Genomic DNA, 20,609 nt, shown 5'->3' with positions numbered 1-20,609 from the left:
GGCCTCTGAGTTCCCGAGCGCCCATGTGGCCCTGGCCATATTTGAGCTGAGCTCAATAGCGCTGGCAATTTCACAGATCGTGTCGATGATCATGTCGCAATCGCAACAACAAACAAAAAATGAAACGAGACCGCACGACATGCGGCACATGCCCCAAAGCCACATTGCCCCCAAAGCGGCACTGCCACAGTCCACACAGTCCACCCGTACAGCATAGAGCATGTACTACGTACCACGTACCGCGTTCCCCGTACCACGTACCACGTAGCGTGTACCACTCCCAGCCACACAAACCGATCACCCATTGGCGATGATGTCACCTTGCATCCCATTCCAACCAGACGCCTTCATTCATCAGACGCTATTCGCTTTCATGGTCAATTACATCAAGTGCGAACGAGGCGTCTAAAATCAATCAAATATATTCGGACATAACCCTAAACTAGATGAGAGGAAACAGTTCAGAGAGATAAAGCCAAGAGACAAGATCTAATTTAGAGCAAAAATTACAATTATTACAGCTTTCAGTATAATGCAAAGCTGACTCCATGAGAATCGCAGAGTAAGGCAATGCGTTTTCTTTTTCTTACTCTACATTACGTTTTGTATTACAACTGTATGCCAGAAGAGAGTTAACTTTTCAGTATAATAAAAAACTTGTTCTCTTTAAGTACAATTCTGGCCCCATGAGAATCGCAGAGAGATCCAATCCTTCAATATTATACAAAGCTTGCAGCTCTTCGAGTATGATTTTGGCATAATGAGAGTCAGGGAGAATATCTTGTAATATCTTTCAGTACTCATATGGGAACATAGCCTTGATATTTAGTCTGGCTATTGGTATAGACAAAACATATATCAATTATATTGTATCACTACATATATCATCATATACATATTTGGTAGATAATTTAACTAAAAATTGTTTATATTACTTCTTGAAAGTAAGCCCGACCTGAACTGACTTGAGCTGACCTGACCTAAACTGATCCTTCTATTCGTATTCAAGCCAAGAGTATTGGAAGAATTCGCAATCTGCCTTTTGAGCTTGGACAGACTTTGAGGTATTCCCGCATAGACAAGATGTTGAGTTCATTGTTTGCTGTTGTTGGCCAGCTATGATGATGTAGTTCAAGTCCCGTTGCGCACTTGGTGCTAACATAAATCGATGGCCTGTTAATGGGCATTTGAAGGCCAGGTCAGCGCTGGGTGCGCACGTGGCGGAAGTGACCTGGACTCTGATGGCCAACAAAGCCAAACTGCAACAACAACAATAACAGCAACAACAACAATAGACTCCTTGGCTGGCCATCAATGTTAACGGCTCGTATGGTTGCCAAATCAAATGGGCCAAATCAAAGTTAATTGAGAACTAAAGTGAAAATCAAATGTTGCCGGGCATCGGGTGGGTGGTAAGGTTCTGTTCTTGCTTTGTGCTGCTTCTTCTACATTTTAGCCTGACTTGGCCAACAACGCCAACGCAATTAACCAAAGTTGCGACTGTGGCGCACCTTAAACGGCGCACGCTTTATACAGTTGATGGCTGTGTATGTGTGTGTGAGTGAGTGTGTGTGCGAGTGTGTGTGTGTGTAGTTTACTTGACGCAATCCAAGAAACAACCACGTTCACTGTGACCAAAAAGTTGACAACAACAACAACAGCAACACATTGAATTCGAATCAAAGCGCATTCAAAATTTTTGCTGTCTTTGTTATTGTGGCTAAGACCCCAACAACAAATCAAAACAAGTCAAAGTAGAACTTAAGCTTGCCCAGCTATCAAATACCCTGTAATGAGTAGTAAACAGAAAGTTTTCCTATGAATGTTCTTTTCGATATAGGAATACAATAAGAATAAATTATGCCTGAGATAGAATAGTATATTTGAAAATGAAGTCTAATATATAAATATTGTTTTTTCCTTTTTCATTATTTCTTTATCTCATTTAAATATTAAATTATGCATAAGATAGAAAATAGAAATTAATAATAAAGTTTGACTTATAAACGAAATCATTGTAGTACATTTTTATTGAGCCTAATCCCGACACATCTGCCAGTTCTATCTAAATCTTGACTTTTTCAAAAATATATTCTGCTTAGGAATAGCTAGTTAGAGATACATAGATCCTAAAGATATTCTAATATTTCTCTCTCAACCATAAGCTGTATTTAATATACTAGCAATAATTCGATGTCATTTAATAAAAGCTGTCCACAGATAAATCTAAATATGGAACGATAGAAGATATCTTGTGAGCAACTACAAAGCTCATTTCGAGCTATAGACAGATTTGTATCTTTTATGGACATTTTTACGATTGTAGGGTATATGTACAAGACACACACATACACACAGGCGCACACACATTCACGTCATAACGGCATTGCACACCCACCGCAGCTGACATCAAAAGCGAAACTCGCGTCGTAAAAAATGTCATTTTGGATTTTGTTTTCCTTAGTGTAACCTGAAAGTTTCAGTTTCACAGTGACCCAGCTACGTTGGCATTGGTTGGCTCCTCAATGGACAGCCGCCCACCTGCTTGGGCGGCATCTCCTGGCCGACTGCGCTTGCACTTTCAATGTGCCCATGGGATGTTGTTGTTAATAAGAGAGCCATTTAACGAGCTATCGCGTTTCTCGATGATGCCATCAATGCGCATGAAAATCAAACAATCAGACAATCGACCGCCACAGCACCAGGTGTCGTTGGACGTTGGCTGCAGCTGCTGCTGCTGCTGGTGCTTGTGCTGGTGCTGGTGCTGGCGAGCGGGCAGACAAAGTCAGTCAGTGGGTCAGTTGGTGAGCGACAGAAAATGTATCTCGCTTGGGCTGTCACATTAACTACGGCTTTACAGCACTAAGCAAAGAGCGATAAGATAGCCCAAGTCCAATTTGTGGGCATGTGGGCATGTGATGCTCACCATTATTTTAATTAACTTTCATGAGACTAGCGTGAAACCTTGTCTCACATCATCATTAACAATGAGCCAATAAATATGCATAAAGACTAAATAAGGCTGTTCTGCCAGAGTCGAAACGATTTCTAGAGGCAATTGATATATGGGCATGGCATTGCATAGCTAAAGCGAAAATATATAGTTTTTGGAAGTTTTCAATATTGAGCTATTCACAATTCAAGCTATCTGAATAGGAAATATAACATGATGTCTTAATTTTGGTTTTCTAGCTGTTATACTGTAAAATATTTATAGGACGAAGGTAATACTGGACATAAATTTAAAGCTTCGAATCTCTAGCTTCTAGAGAAACGGATACCATTCATACAGTCGGATGGAAAGGACAGACGGAGACCACAAAACTCTTTCACTATGATAAAAACGCTATATATATATATAACTCTAAAGAGAAATATGATAAAAATATAATATGTTATATAGAATCTCAATTAATATTCATTTTGTACTCACCACAACCAAGTCGCTGTCCCGTCCGGTGGCGACAGTTGCGCCGAGCCACTGATACGACTTTCGATCGATAGTTTCGCCCATTGTGTTCTTGTTGTTGCCTACAGTGGATGGGGGGAGGAGAGAGCAATTAGAAATATTGACAAAGGAAAAAAAAAATAAAAAAACAGAAAACAAACGCAAAGCCATTAACAACGAGTGCTGCAAATTTAAAAGAGCCTCTTCACTCACTTTAAGTAAGAAGGCGACGCAAAAACCGAAAAACGACGGAAACGAAAAATTTGCCGAAATTAATACAGATGTCTTTTAAAGTGAAAGCAAAGGCGGGCGGACGGCCGGCCACACAAGAGTGACGGTGAGAGAGGGAAGGAGGAGAGGCGAAGAGAACAAAAAATACAAAAGCAAACTAATTAAGTTGATCTAAACAAGGCACTTGGCAAATAACGGCATAATGGCCACTTCCGTTGATGTTTGGCAATGATTTATTACGCTTTCGTTTCATTCTACGGCTCCTGCCGAGGGTGGTGCGGACATAGATACACATACATACATACATACATAAGTGTGTTTGTGCTAGGTGCAGCGCTGTGTCTGGGGTGCGTGATTGATGCTGATTGAAGTACTTACAAATGCTGATTGAGTGATGATTGAATAGAATTAGAGGCAATGAATGATGTGTGACAGCGACAGCCCTGATGAATGAATGCTGGGCATCTAACGAACAAAACATCCCTGCTCTGCGTTTGCTTGAAATTTAAAACTTCAATCAAAACACAAAGTGAAAAATAAATTGAAAATTTCGCCAGATACTGCAATATAATTGAGCTGATCTAGATGTATTCACTCCTAAAAAATATTGAACTATAGAACTTCAAACTTTTTACTTGATTCTAGGGACTTATATATGCAAACAAATTTAAAGACAATCACGAGCATCATATCTTCGGATGTAATCTCAAATTCGTATATCCTAAGAAAACTCTAACTAGAGAGCAAAACTACAAACATTGTATATGTTAGCACCTAACTGGGATCTTAATAGCAATCGGAAATACAAACAAGCGTACTATCATTGGGAATACCGACTAGGCGCTACCCAGAACCTTTAAGAGTGGTAATTAACTACGGAAGATTGGGATATTCAAGAACTTTAACATAAATGCAATTTCTAAATGATGTTTTCAGATAATAATATGAATATACTTGACATAATCTTTATACTAACTATATCAAAAATACTATTTAACGATTTTACAAATCAAAAATACATATTAATAATCAGGATCTGCCTGTATAGAGACCATAAAGAATCCCTCAGGTGAATCCGGAAAAAAGTACTTAGTACATTGCAATAGATATGCAAGACTTTTGACTTTAGTTGAAAGAAGATCAGCATCTATAAGGACGGAGGGATAATTATATTATGCCTTCCATTGGTTATTCTGTTTGACAAAAAATATGTTACAAACTATATTAGTCCTACCGCTCTCTGTTTGTATAAATATTCACAATGTCCTTAATTAACAATTGCAATGAGTTCACAGATAAGATAATAAGTAAATTTGTGTACAAACTGAAGGTGCACTATGATTAATGAGAAAGCTGAAATATGCAGCTAATTATAGGTATCTGTATATTTGAATAGATAAATATGTACATGAGAGCAGGTGAGTAATGTTTTGCCATGATTCAGATACATTTCGTTAGAAAAGTTCGTTGACTAACGGCAATTGATCGATAGTCCGTTGAAAAGTTAATGAATTAATGAACAAACCTGCGAGCTGAATGAAGCACCTGTTGACTCCTGTTAGTTGTTTTTTGTTGTTTGTATATTAATAATGTGTTAGCAAGCATACGATACAAGAGTGAGGAGCGAGCATTAAAACATTTGGTTAGATTCAGATGCCTCGAGATGTTGCCGAGCGACTTATGACACACTTCGAAAACGGCTACAGTGGAGCTTACGAATGTTGGCTAGCTAAATTATGGGATATGTAAATGGGACTGCAGCTCTGATTCAGCTTTCCAAATGGACAAACAGATGACGCTTCGCAATAGATACGTTTATGCGATCAAGAATGCATTTGCAGCTCTTTGCACAGAAGTCTGTCTGTTCTATTAAAAGCCGCACCGAATCGGAACACACTGCACGCACTCTAGACATGGGTGCATTCATAGCATTTCCATCGACCACATCGTCGTCGGCGTCGTCATCGTCGACAAAGCGAATAATTTGTATATACGCATCCGTTACTGTGGAGTCGTGAAGTCGTGGAGCCGTGGAGCCTCTGGCAGGAGAGGCAGCTGGTGGGGTTGGGGATGGAGCTGGCTATGGGCAGCAGCTGGTAGGCCGTGCGGGGCGGACCTTGAAAATGGGCGTCTGTTTGTCTTAAAGGCCGTCTGTTTATCATTTCCGTTTGCGCTTAAGGAAGTGCTGGGATGGCGAAATGGCAAACGTATAAAAATAATAATCAACTGCAGCCGTGCGCATTTTTTCGCAGTTAATTTTCTCTTTGTTTTTTTCACATATTTATATATATATATATTTTCTGTTGTGGCTGCTTTGCATATTAGCATTCGCAGTTTGCATACTAAGGAAAAACGCTGCGCATGCGTGTGAGCCATAAATAACTAATTGCATTTGGCGCTGTTGTCGCTGGCGCCAATACGAAAGAGAAGAAATGTATATCAAGACTGGGAGAGCTCAAGACTCGACGACTCGACGACGACTCAAAGGCCCGGAGACACTGGGCTTGGAAGCTCTCTGAGCTGGCGCCAGATCCAGAGACCAGGCCCAAAGACTTTCCGATCGCTCGGTTGCTTAATGTTGACTTTTGCCGTCTACTTACCTTTCGAATCGAATTGCACCAAATGACAGTCATCGTCCTTCATCGAGCATTTGAATACGGCTCCAGCCTCCACCACGTGCTCCTGATACGACGACGTGTCGAACTTGGGTGCGCCCACAACCAAACTGCAAATAAAGTAAAAGATGTAGATGGAGATAGCATTAACATTATGCAAGCAAATGTCGAATTTACAAATTATATATGTATGTAAAATATATACATTTTGTTCAATTTAATTTTCTGTATAGAGACAAAATAAATATTTATTATATTTCTTGATTCCCAATTCATTCTTTGCTGTTTCCCTTGGAAAAAACTAGTAAATATTTACTAAAGGATTTATATTTATATATTTATTACTATATTAAAAGAATAAATTTGTTATACATATATAATATATATATATATATATATATATATATATATATATATATATATATATATTTTTTTTTTTTTTTTTTTTTTTTTTTTTTTTAATATAATTTACCTATTTTTCTAGAACTGTCTGATGGAGAAACTATCTTATATGCAAATGTGATGTACCTATCTAACACATATTTACACTTTGTTAACTGAGAATACGAAACAAACAAGATAGACAGCAATATATATGCTCATTTCACTTCCTGAAGGAACACAAAAATTGCATAGAAAAATAAGAGAATTAACTAAGATGAATTTAAATATAAATTCAGGATATGTAGTGGGAATCACATTTCAGAATTCGATTAATATATCTGACTACTATATAAAGAAGTTCCAGACTCTATTCAATTACATTATTCAATCTATCTATAAGAGTCCTAGATAGAATTACTATAGATTTTCATATTGAGTATACATATTACAATATATCCAACTGTTGTATAAGAAGCTTTATTTGCTAGTGAATAAATATTATTTGACTCATCAGTTCACTATTCTAAATGGATTTCGTATATTATATAAACAAATTTACAGAGATACAGCTATCTCAGATATCAAATTTCATTGTCAATTCAACAAATATACATCATCAAACATATAGTTATGTATGTATACAAAAGGGTATTCATTGTTATGCGATCAGCTTGGTTATTTGCCGAATGGCTGAGGGATCAAAGCTAGCTGACCTATAGCAACACTTAAGTGCCTCATTTCCAATCCATTTGCAGGCTTTATTCACATTTCATGCACTTTGAGTGCTACGACATTCACTCACTCACTCACTTACTCATTCATTCATTCATTCATTTACTTATGGGCGCCTTGGCTCGCCCTGCCCTCATATGAGACGCATCTGTGCAGATTTCAGTTCTAGTCAAACGTCAAATTGTTGCATATGGGCGCAACCCAAGGCGGGGCGGGGCAGGCCGGGCCGCGTCGGGTCGTTTTTAATAAACTCTCAAGTGTTTGATTTGCCGTTGCGGCCGGCAGTTGTGCCATTGCTGATATTTATTTTCAGTTTTCAGTTTTATTATTTTCAATTTTAATGAATGCCCATTTACCGCACTCCCCCAGCAGCAGCAGCAGTCGGCAGTCGGCAGCCAGCAGCAGCAGCCAGCAGCTAGTAGAGAGGCCCTTCAATGGGTTTTTGCCGCGCTTCCGCAATGAATGCTAATGACAGCTGTCAATGTGCGTGCCATGATGTACTACTCTTAGGGCGAACTCCTCACCGGCGAGGGTGCGCGCTGACAATGGCCAATGCGCCGCTGTTGGACAACCACCTTTGGCCCAGCCACGCAGCTGAAGACTCTGGCCACCACATTTCGATCTTCTCTCCCTCTCTATTCTTTTTAATTCGTTTTAATTGATTCAACCACAAGAATTCATAGTTCAAGTTTATGCATTTCTTTATGAGTCTTTAAGTGAAAATCTAACATAAATCTTGATCTAGCATGATCATTTAGGAAAACTTTGTTCACATTCCGTTCAGACATTTTAAATGTTTCTTATAAAAAGATATACATATGTATATTACATGGTATCTTTTACAAATGAACTCAGCCTTCAGACTTAGTTATTCACTATTCAAAGTCGCCTTAAACATTTTGTTTAACTCAAGTAAAAGCAGGCAAACAAACTAGTTGCTTTTCAGCTTTACAGTCTGTACACAATCTATAGCTGTAGAGGCTCTGACATCATGGCAATAGAAACAGCATTTGATCATGCTTGGCGTAGCTATAATATATATGTACATATACATATATATAATTAATAACAATGTATCGCATATAGCGCGGCGCCAAGAGTGAACAGGTTTAATTAAATTTCCCTTCGCTACGCCAAAGCAATCTAAATTTCTGTTCATATTTCATGTATGAATGAGCATCTAGACAATTGTTCACGAAACTCTAAGATGTCCAAATGAATCACATTGAGTGCGTCATTTGTACAAAAGTTGAAGATCTTAGTTTACAAATTATATATACACATAAATATATACATACATATATATACTGTAGATATATGCTTATTCATTCATTATTTTGGCAAATTCGCAATTCCATTCCTGGAATGCCCAATGCCCAAATCATATTATGAATAATGCAGCAGATTGTGTATCACTCAAGGGGTTATTGACTTCTATCTCTCAAATAAATAAAATACTATACGAAAAGAGTCACTCGTCGTATTCATAAAGTTGATATAAGCCAAAGTTTCATCTCTGCGAAAGCGGCAATAAGAAGCTGTTTTAGAGAGTACGATTTCAATTTCAATGTAGTGCAGTTTGTCTAATTAAAACGATATATAATCGACATAGATAGATTGATATAGAATCTAGCCTATATACCAGATATTATGATCGTCAATGGCTATGGGGAACGTGGCTGGCGCAATTTTCGAATCAAGAGCAGCACGCGTCAGCATTGTCTGTGTGTGTGCAATGAACCAAAACCAGAACTCATACAATTGCAAATCACACACACGAGCTCACACTCACAGACAACTAGATGAATACACAATGGACCCTATAGAGCGGGGTACACAAGAGTAATCAAAATCAATGCGCTTCAATTAAAAATGGGCAATACAAAAAGAAGAATTTACATATAAAGAGCAGAGAGTGCGAGCCTAGAAAATACCCTGTAATTAATAAGCTAGTTTATCCAAATACTATAATAATATTAAAGAACTGATCACTAAGATCAATATCAATATTGATTGCTATCAATTAGGAACTAAGAGCTCGCACTTAACTAAATGTCATTCTGCCCACGGCAAACGACGTCACACCCTTCGTTCGAGCACATTTAATAGGTATAATGGGTACAGGGTGTAAAGAACGAATAAAACGCATCATGAATAAAAAACAATGCGGCAAGATCGCTGAGTAAAGGCGCCAAAAAACAATGTAAAACCAAATTTAAACAACAAAAAATAGAAAAAAAAACGAATTTGCTTCAATTGTTTTTGTTTTTTTTTTTAATGGAATCTGGGCAATGTCTCAATTAAAAATGGCCAATAGCCAGAAATGGGCCGCAAGGTCGTGCATGGAAATCGAAGCGTGAAGATGCCACACAATGCATTCCAGAAACGAAACGTTTTCCGCACACATGGCTCACCGCAGAGGAACGTAAACATATTTAGGGGAAATTCAAGACGAAGCCATGAGGAAAATCAATTTAACTGGAACTCCAAGGTAGCTGAGACAGCGAACTAGATAGAGAGCGCGAGAGACAGAGAGAGATACTGAATAGAAATTGAAAACCCTTCGAATTGTCTGTGAGTGAGCCGCAACGCGCCTTGAATGCCAAATCGATCCATCGATCGGTGTTTTCTTGCTCGTCGCGTGCAGCAGCCGCAATAAAAATTATGTTAAAAATAAACTTAAGTTTTATTGTTGTTGTTGCTGTTGTCGTTGGAAGCATGTATGCGCCTTCACGTGCCCGACTCTTGACTTGTGACTTGGGCACAACACATGCACAACATCCGTTCGGCAGGACAGCACGAGCTCAACAGTGAATACCCCTCATGCGTGTGAAGCTGCGCATGTTTCCTGCCTTCTCAGCTTTGCTGTGAATGAATCTACAGTGTGAGCCAACTCTATGCGTACAGCTCAAGCAACGGCGAGTACCAACAATATGCATATTTGCATATATTGTATACATATATAAATATCTACCATTACGATGGATTAACAAGAAGTAATATTGTATATACATATAAACTTATTTTTTTACAATATGTAAGATAATGTAAGATAAGAAAAATTTAAATTATAAGAAAACAACTACGAATGCCTCTAAAGGGCTTAGCAACTTCTACAAACTGTTGAGATTTACGAGATATTTCAGTTCTTATAATATTACAATGAAATAGGCTTTAAACTCAATTAGTCATTAATAAACCATAAACTCAATAAGAAACTAATTATATAAAAATGAATATATCGATAAGAGTACATAAAAATAGTTTCTTGATGAGTAATGTCTATAAAAGTGATCTTTAGGCGATCACGTAAGATCTGGAGATAACAATGATTTTACTATCTCATAACAATCGCGAGCAGCAGTTGGCATTTACTTTTGGCACGCACTGTGCGCGCACAGCGCAAATACTAGTATCTATATAAATGCATGCCATCTGTGCATACTTACATATGTACATTCACATACATCTATAGGAATACTATAGGAAAGGGCTACATTTAATTTACCAAAATCGCTAAGTCATTTTGAGTGACTGCGCGCGAGGGTACCTAGGCTCGAGGTTATCCTCGGTTCGAGACATTTTACGTCGGATCTGTTGTTTCTTTTCTTTTTGTATGGGTGAAACGCGCGGGCGTTTCGGCGCTAAACATGTGCGCGCCTCATTTCTCTAGCGCTCACGCTCTCACGCTGGATGGCAGATAGAGATGGATGGATAGAGAATTCCGGCTGGGAAAGAACAAACAACTAACTGTACACACGTGACAACGCGCTGCGCCGGCGCTCGCACCCCCTCCTGTGTGTGCCTGCGTGCGTGTGAGTGTGTTTGTCTTTCTTACTCTCTGCGTGTGTGTGTGCATTTTCCCAACACCTTTTTTACACATTGACACTTCCGTACAAATGAGTGGAACACAGGATACGGCATGGCCCAGTAGCTGTGCGGCTTAACTCCGGCACAGCCCACATCGTTTTGATGCGATCTTTATCTGCATTGCGGCCACTCGACTCTGCAGTCAAGCGGCAATCAATTAAATGGCAGTTAGATCGGCCAGCCACACAGACAGTCGGCCGGACGGACAGACAGACGGCAACTGAGCGAGACTCGCTAATGCCAGCCAAATGCCAAAGTGTACAAAAGTACAGTAAATATTTGAAATCAATTACATTTCATTGTCTATCTGCGGCTGCTGTTGCTGCTGCTGCTATTGCTGTTGCTGTTACTGTTGCTGCTGTTTGCAATTTCATCACCACAACAAAGCGGCGACCGACCGACAGCAGCTGTCGTTGGCAATTGGGAGTCCATTTATAGGACCTCGAAGGGGAGAGCGCACCAAGACGTGAGGCGACAGCATCGATTTCATCCAAAAGCAATTGCTGAACGCGGCTCTTATGCAATGGCTCCTCTTCATAGATAGATAACTAGATATTGTAGCGATCAGAAAGTGTTTAACTTTCGCCTTGCGAAAGGCAAACTCAAATGATCTTTCATCTCTCTAGGTAATCTAAAAATAAATTTGTTGCTTCATCTAGCAGCTAGGGCAAAGAAAAAAAAGTATCTTGTGATTTCAATATCAAATATCTCTCTTATCTAATTGTGATTTGTTGTTTCAAATATGTTTTTAATCTAATCAGTGTAATCCCACGATATCTCATGCAGTCAAAGACAAAATGGGAGATAAGTGAGAAGATATCAGCTATTATACGCTTCTTCTTGGAGGCCATCTGCGTAGCTACACAGCTATGTCATGTTTAGAAACGGATCTGGTGACGCACCCTATATGCATGATATGTAACCCAGTTTCGCCACTGGCCGTTGCGAACGAGGCCAGGCTAATGAGGGAGCTCCATCCAACATGCAACATGCTGCATGCTGCATGCCAGTTTATAAGGAAACCTGGGCAGCTCAACAAAGCGGCAGCCACCTGCAGATGAGGCGATCCTAACGGTCGCCCGGCCGGCCGATGATGACTTATTTGGCCAATTGGGTGAAGCGCACAGGCGGACTGGCGGACAAATGGCCAACCTTGTGGCAAACACTTGACCGTAAATAGCACACGCACAGCTCTAACTGTGTCAGCAACAGCAACAGCTGCAGCTACACATACAGATACAGATACATGGATTCAGATACATTTACTGCTGCTCTACTACAAGTCTCTGGATATTTGTGCGCGTATTAATTGCCGCCGCCGACAATGCGTCAGGGCAAACCGCATTGGCCAATGGCTTGCCTTATTCACAATAACCACAACTTGTTACAAACAAAGCAACAAAACTAAAGTAAAAACAACAAAAATTAAACGAGAAGAGAAGAGAAGAGAAAAAGAAGCAAACTTCTGCTTCCACTGCGGCTCCACCTTAATCTCCATCGCCCTGAAGCTGTTAACAGCCTCCGGCTTTGTTTGCGCACATTTAACACACAATTATATTGTGCAGCAGATGGAGATGGAGCCAGGTAATTTTCAGCTTTAAGTGCACTTCAGATCGCACAGTCGGCGGACGCAGCTGGGGTGTAGCGGGTGCCGGAGCATCACCCTTCGAGTATCACTCAACAAACACCTAAAGCCCTGAGCTGAGGGCAAACATATGTGTTAATTGTTAGACAAACCTAACCCATAAACAGAGAGACGGAAAGCCCAGCCACTGACAATACCCATTAGCTACCCAAGAAGAGCTATAATTGTCCAAGTTCTCCAGAGGAGCCATCATTATAAAGCTACTCAGGGCAATAAAGATAAAGATACAAAATCTTTGTTTGACTAGCTTAAATGGTAGCTCATATAAGCTATAAGACAACGATTCTGTAACGTTTGCTAATATTCATAAAGTCTTTAGGCCTGAATGGAACAAAACATCTCTATAAGCTATAAACTGTAGCTTTGTAGGGTATAAGACTTACGAGTTGTATCTGTATCTGTATCTGTATCTGTATCTGTATCTGTATCTGTATCTGTATCTGTATCTGTATCTGTATCTGTATCTGTATCTGTATCTGTATCTGTATCTGTATCTGTATCTGTATCTGTATCTGTATCTGTATCTGTATCTGTATCTGTATCTGTATCTGTATCTGTATCTGTATCTGTATCTGTATCTGTATCTGTATCTGTATCTGTATCTGTATCTGTATCTGTATCTGTATCTGTATCTGTATCTGTATCTGTATCTGTATCTGTATCTGTATCTGTATCTGTATCTGTATCTGTATCTGTATCTGTATCTGTATCTGTATCTGTATCTGTATCTGTATCTGTATCTGTATCTGTATCTGTATCTGTATCTGTATCTGTATCTGTATCTGTATCTGTATCTGTATCTGTATCTGTATCTGTATCGATCTGAATATATATACTTAATTGGTTCTGCGATGATTCCTTCTGCCCGTTACATACTAATAATATACCCTGATTTCCCACTTTCAATGGGTTCAGGGTATAAAAATACTCTTTTTTTATGGTCGATTGATATTATATTAAATTCACAATATTTTTTTGAGGGATTTTGATAAGTAGAAATATATTACCTTAAACTCATGGAGTAATATATAAATATATATGTAGATACTAAAGGTAATATGTATATACATACATGTATGTGAATATATTTTTTCAGAAGAATTAACTCGTTTAATTGTGGTAAATATTTTGAAATAGTGACGAGATCTGTTTATGGCCATTGCTCAACTTTCTCTGCTTGTAGTATATATACCCGTTCTTCTGAGCGCTCTATTGGGTATAGCTGAACAACATAACTTAATTGCAGTATTCAACACATGTTCAATGCGATGATAACTTAGACTTTCTGTCTATCAGCCGCCTGCTGTCTCTATATTGCCCTCAACTCTCCCCACCACTCTCCGTCTCGCTTGCATCCTCTCTCTCTATGTCTATCTCCCTCTTATTCTTTGTATACTGTTTATCGCTAGCTAGCACACTAGCTCGCCTCCGTCTCTATACATGGCTCGTATCTCTGCTCATCAGCGTCTGCTTCTTGTTGTTATGCTCTGAACGTGCGAAAAGTCAAATGTGGCTGTGGAAGGCATCTTTGCATCTGAGCTGAGCTGAGCTGAGCTGAGCTGAGCTGAGCTGTGGCCACTTGATTAACACGCTCAATGAAGCTGGCCGAACCGTTCACGTTGACGAACTTTCAAAGTTCAATAGGCTATCGGGTACATAAGAATCTTACTGTGTGTGAATGTGAATGTGAATGCGAATGCGAATACATGAACTAATCGACACTGAGGGCCGGCACTTAAAGGCAGCAAGACACGCGAATGTTTCCCCCATTTGCCATGGTTCAGCTGCATTCGGCTAATAACATTCCGGTTCACAGCCAAAATGCCTCATTTGTAGCATCGCAGAGCATTCACATATACACATATATTCGTATGTATACATATGTGTTTATGTATTCACATATGTTTTTATATGGCACATATTATTTAATAGCACTTTGCAGCCAGCGACATTCATATATAGTGCAATGTGACACGCTGCCGCCCATAAATTTTGATCGGGCACTGATTGAAATTAATGGCATTTCTGGTGTTGACACACTTCGCACTAAACGCAACCAACATAATATCCCCTAGGAGTGGGCGCCCACTTTCCGTATCTCCCGAAGAGTGCATTCGTAAATATAGATCTGTCGAAATTCTTTATGGGGCTGAAGTTTTCAATAGCAATACGAACGGGTTTGGCGTATTTATGTAATATATTGTTGACCATTTCATTTATTAAGTTATTTCATTTCATTCATTAAGTAAATCGCCTTTCAAAGTATCTCCCTCGCATTATTTATGAACTATTTGTTTTTATTTGCGGCATAATCTTTTGTTTATGAGCTGGATGTGCTTGCTCCATATGACAGTTCAATTGATTTTCAAATAAACATGCAATTGTGCCCGATACGGAGCTGCTTGTCAGCATATTCCGGGTGCATTTGTTCTCTGATTTGATACTCTCGAAGAGGGTGTCATGAATATGTAATAAGATATGTTATGCGACAATAGAGTTGTATACGTATGTATGTCTACATGCTGGACTCTATATTTTTATAGCTATCAAAATTTTCATTTATATATGTATATTTGTATCTGAATAGGTGTGCACATAGAAAATTGCATGTATTTGTATATGAAACTATCTAGCTAATACTCTAATCATATCAGTGAGTATAGTATTTGTATCTGTAGATCTGTATCTCTATTCATATTAGTATCTGTATCTGCATTTATATATGTTTCTCTTGTATTTTTATATGTGTCCATATACATAGTATGTTTTAGAACCGATTATAAGTCTATTGTGGGAAAAACCTTATGACAAAAATTGAAAAAAATGTAAGCTGTAAGCTGCAATATAGCATTGATATTTTTCCAGAACTTAAAATATCATCGACACGATATTTTAAAAGAATACGACAGCCCTCGATCAGTGGCAGTGTCAATATCTCACTTGATTCGAGTTCCTAGTGGCAACAGAAACTGGGAAGCCGCGACAGAGCAGTGATAAAACGCCATTTACGCTTATCACGCTTATCATTTCAATGCTGTGATGATTGCGGCGACTGCAGGCAGCTTCAGTATTTCATCAGCGAGCACAAAGCGAACTGCCTAAAAAGAACAATAAAATATGTGATATACATATATATAAATATATATATATATACATATATATACATATATATATATATATATATATGTATGTTTACATATCTCTCTCTTTGGTGACTGTCGGCATTCGCTCGCGTTGCATGCATCAATGTGTTGCTTTGGAGCGCCCCTATTTGAAGTCAACGCCTGATTGTTTCCGGTGCGCATGCGCAGTGTGCCATTGAAATTTCTTTCAGTCTGAGTGTCTGTGTGTGTGTGTGCATATGCATATGTACATACATGTGTGTGTGCGCGTATGTGCGCTTCGGTATGTTGCCTAGGTATGCATATGTCACTGTCACTCTTTTTTGGCTGGGCTCTGTCTGTATCGGGTGTCAGAAGGTCGTTCGCTCGACTTACATAATTGCTTTTGTCTACGTTTCGACATATTCGACTAAACAGAAATTAAAGAAAAGTAAAAACCGAACTACAGACTGAATGTTTTCTTTGAATTTGTAGAGTTAACAAAACACAAAAGTGAATTTGTAAATTCTTTAATCATTTGAGAGACAGTTGCTATCGCTTTTCACAGGCTCATCTGATCATCTATCTGTGAATATTCGAAACATAATCCACTTCTTTCATAATCTTCGCAGAAATGCAGGAATGCACGTCTAGCAAATTAATTTGCCAACTTGCAAAAGTTAAGAGCACAAAAGTATTCGATTTCTATATATTTCTCCTTTTTAACTCGATCAACTAGGGATGCTGTGAACAGTCAGCAGAGGGCATATTCATTAAACATTGGAACTGAACTATCGAATGATGTACTGATGCTGCTGGAAATTGGAACACTGTGACATATATGGAATAATCACTCTACTTGGGCAGCTAAGACAGTGAGAGCAAATATTGATTGTTTCCCTGACATAGATTAAATATTCACAGTTTTTGAAAACTGATATGAAGAAAGTTTAATATCATATGCTTCACTGTACTTAGAGACTTATAGAGAGGCAAATGTTCAGAGAAAACGAGAGAGAGAAAGAGAGAGAGAGAGTGACAAACTTTCGACTGTCATTAATAAATTTAATATTCACTGTACTCGAAAGCTAACAGAGATAGAGAGAGTGAATATTTCGATTGTTATGATAAGATTATCATATATTGAATATCAAGGGTATTATTAGAAGAGATTGTTGTGAATATCTTCTTATACATTGAATATTCTATATACATATACCCCTAAAAGCTAAGACAGGTAGTCAGGATTTCTATTATTGTACATATATTGAATGTGCACTGTATTCGAATGTTCATAGTATTTAATAATATTGTATATACTATCAGATGATAAGACAGATAGACAGAAACTAGTTGGTTTAATATAAATATAATATAAGACTGTTAGAGAGACAAAATATCCTCTAGATATATAGAGTATTCACAGTAATTAGGAGTTAAGACAGAGACACAAAATCTTGATATTGGATACAGTATGTACATACATATGTAATTGAAGACCATATCTTATATTGAGTATTCACTGTAATTAGAAACTTGGGCAGATGGACAGAATTTAAATTGTACTTACGAATTGTTGGCATAGTTGCTGCGCGTCTTGTGAAGAGCAATGCTGAAGCCGAACATCGAGTTGCTAGCGTGCCGATGTCGCACGTAGCTTGGCAGGTCGATGTTGTAGGCGTCTGTTGCTGGGTGTCGGCTGCAGTGCAGTGTCAACATGAGGAGCAGCAGCAGTGCCTGGAGGCTACTCCACCTGCTGCTGATCATGATGTAACAGTTGTTATGATCCACGTCCTCGTCGTTGTTGTTGCTGCTGCTGTTGGCGTTGTTGTTGTTGTTTGTCGGCTCTTGGCTGGCCTTAGCCTTAAATTGTGTGTTTTGTTGTTGTAGTTGTTGATTTTTTGCACTTTTATTGCATTTTCGTTAATGTTGTTATTGTTGGATCTGATTATTGTGTAAACTATTTCAATAAACTCAACATTAAACATTGCAAATCTCACATATGGTCAACACAAATTCACGCGCGCGCACACACACACACCTACACGTTCGCACCCACATGCCAGCTAATACATACACAAATACATACATACATACGTAGACAAGCTTTATTTTATGATCTCAAGTTGTCGCTTGCTGACAACCTTGGCCGAAATGTCTTGAGAAAACGCTCAGCTCAGCGAAATTAAAAAGCAGCCGCCAGTGGCAAGAACTGCGAGAGAGAGAGACACACACAATTGTGGAAAAAAATCAAGTTTTTTGAGCGGATTTTTTGGCTGTTTTTTTTTTTCACGTTTTTTTTTGTGCGTTCGTTCGTAATCATCAAATTCTTGTTTATTTATGTGCTTAGTTTTTGATTCCTGCATTGGCGCTCTCTTCGCTTGTCACAGCAACAGTCGCTGCGGATGCTGCTGCTGCTGACGTAACCCACGGAGCAGAACATGTTGCCAAAATCAAATATCGATATACACTTGCCAGAATAAATATGCTGTACGCAAAACTTTGGTGGTTAAAAAAAGGACTTGTAGGTGTGCTGTTGACCAAATGATATTTTTTGATAAATAACACATTCATTATGAAATGTTTACAACAAATTTAAAGTCGCTATGACATTTGGTTACTTTTCTATGATTAAAAGACTAAAAAAACATCGGATATCGGACCAGAAAAAGTATGCGTACACCCTAAAATATCAACAAAAAAGGAACTTTTTCATTAAAATAAAATTAAATTAAGTAAGACTTGGGATACCCCTTCCTTTTAATGGTCTCTGTCAATCTCTTTGGCATTGAATTTTTTTTATTTTCTAGTAATTTTGGAGGGTAGTTTAAGCCACTCCTCTATCAATGCGTCTTTCAACATATCCTTGAATTTAATTCATCGTAATCGATTCCAATGTTGCAGAAAATCCCAAATATGTTCTACAAGAGTTAAATAATGCAACTGGAGTGGCAAGTTTAATTGCTTCTTCAAATTATATAGTAACCATAGCTTCACATCGTGGGCTGAATGCTTTAGATCATTGTCTTGCTGGAACCAAAAGTCATCGCCAAACCCTAATTTCCTGCAGCTACTGAGCTAATTCTCTTTTAAAATTTGTAGATATGCCTTGTGATCCATTGTGGAGTCAAGGAAGTCAACCATCGCACAGCCTCACTGTGAGGGAGATTGTTCTCTAATATCGGACGCCAACAAAATAAAACGAATAACGCATATACATATTTATTCTGGCAAGTGTATGTATGTATATGGCACAAAATTGCATATGCATTGAAGGCGGCGTCGGCGTCGACGTCGATGTTGACGTAGGCGTTGACGTTAACGTTGGCGTTTGCGCTTGCGCTTGCGTTATCGTTTCCGTTGGCGTTAGAGTTGAGGCTGCAGGTAACATTTGACAAGTGGGCATCATGCACTAGCTGCACATGCGTGGAGTTGTATTGTATGTGTGTGTGAGTAGTGACAAATTCAAGCTCATTGATGGTTGTCATTCATTGAGTGTCACAACACATACACATACATACGTATAAGTAACAGCAAATCGTAAAGAAAATAAAAAATTCGATTGCGGTAAACGCGCCATATGGCCAACGACAGCACACATACATATGTATGAATGTATGTATGTATGTAAGTATATAATAAATACATGGGCGCACACACATGTACATATGTAGCAGAGGGAGATCGCGAGAGCGCTAACGGAGCAATAAGGGGAGCTAATATCGATGCCAAAGATACGTTGCGTATGCCCGCCCAGCAGTGGTGCCAGATTTTGAACGACAAAATAGGCGAAATTTCTCAAAAATATAAGCTAGAATAGGCTAAAAATTCGAAGAAAAAAAAACAGGCTTAAAAAAGCCAAAAACTAAACAATACATAAATATTATGTGCACTTATTTTACCTAATTGACAGTCTGAAGGAGATTAATATTTGCCCTGACGGCGCAATTCATTTCGACAGGCTTATTCATTTCCAAATAGTCTAGATCTAGCCATAAATAGGCTGCAATGGCAACACTGATGCCCAGTGGAGGAGATACGACACACACATGTGTGCACGAATATGTGCATGTGTGTGTGTGTGTATCCATATGTATACCTTAGACTGTTATAAAAATAAGCATCTTTAGCTAAACAATTGCTGGCAAGACTGCGAGGAGTAGACGAAGTTCTTAGACGCCAAGCTTGAATAATATATATATGTATGTATGTATATGTAATGTACCTATGTGCATATGTATGTATATGTATTGTAGTATTATTATAAATTTAAGACACAACACAAAAATATACATATTTGCTCATAATTAACCAAGTCTCTGTGTGTGTGTGTGTGTGTGTGTGTGTGAAGGTTAAAGCTCGAGAGTAAATTTGAAAATTTTTTAACTCGTTGTCAATTTCATTGTTGGAGCTTTGGCATAATTTTGTAAATCAAGTTATTTCTAAAGATTTTCTGATTATTTCAAAGAATTCAAATCAAGTTCTCGAATCACTTCAATTGATTAATATTGTATAATACGTTTGTTTCTTTATCGCCATATACACGTACATATATGTGTATGTATGTATGTATATGTGTAGAC

General features: G+C 38.5%; 1 protein-coding gene across 6 annotated transcripts in view; it reads right to left on the bottom strand.

Annotated features, from left to right (window-relative positions):
* The window catches only part of if (integrin subunit alpha inflated), a 39,986-nt gene that overhangs the window by 17,634 nt on the left and 1,743 nt on the right, over positions 1–20,609 (bottom strand). For 4 of the 6 annotated variants that reach the window (XM_089263710.1, XM_089263709.1, XM_089263714.1 and 1 more), the window contains exons 2-4: positions 17,597–17,986; positions 6,280–6,404; positions 3,434–3,531 (exon numbers count right to left, since the gene is read on the bottom strand). In XM_089263710.1, the coding sequence (XP_089119836.1) occupies positions 3,434–3,531; positions 6,280–6,404; positions 17,597–17,793 (420 nt within the window). In that variant the 5' untranslated portion in view covers positions 17,794–17,986. The remainder of the gene's footprint in view (positions 1–3,433; positions 3,532–6,279; positions 6,405–17,596; positions 17,987–20,609) is intronic. The other 2 variants (XM_089263713.1, XM_089263712.1) reach the window with 1 other exon arrangement.

Source organism: Drosophila navojoa, chromosome X (assembly GCF_054131105.1).
Source record: "Drosophila navojoa isolate 15081-1374.11 chromosome X, UAZ_NAV_1.0, whole genome shotgun sequence".
Classification (NCBI taxonomy): Eukaryota; Metazoa; Arthropoda; class Insecta; order Diptera; family Drosophilidae; genus Drosophila; species Drosophila navojoa.
Note: the sequence above shows the minus strand (reverse complement) of the source record. Positions and strands in the feature narration are given on the sequence as shown.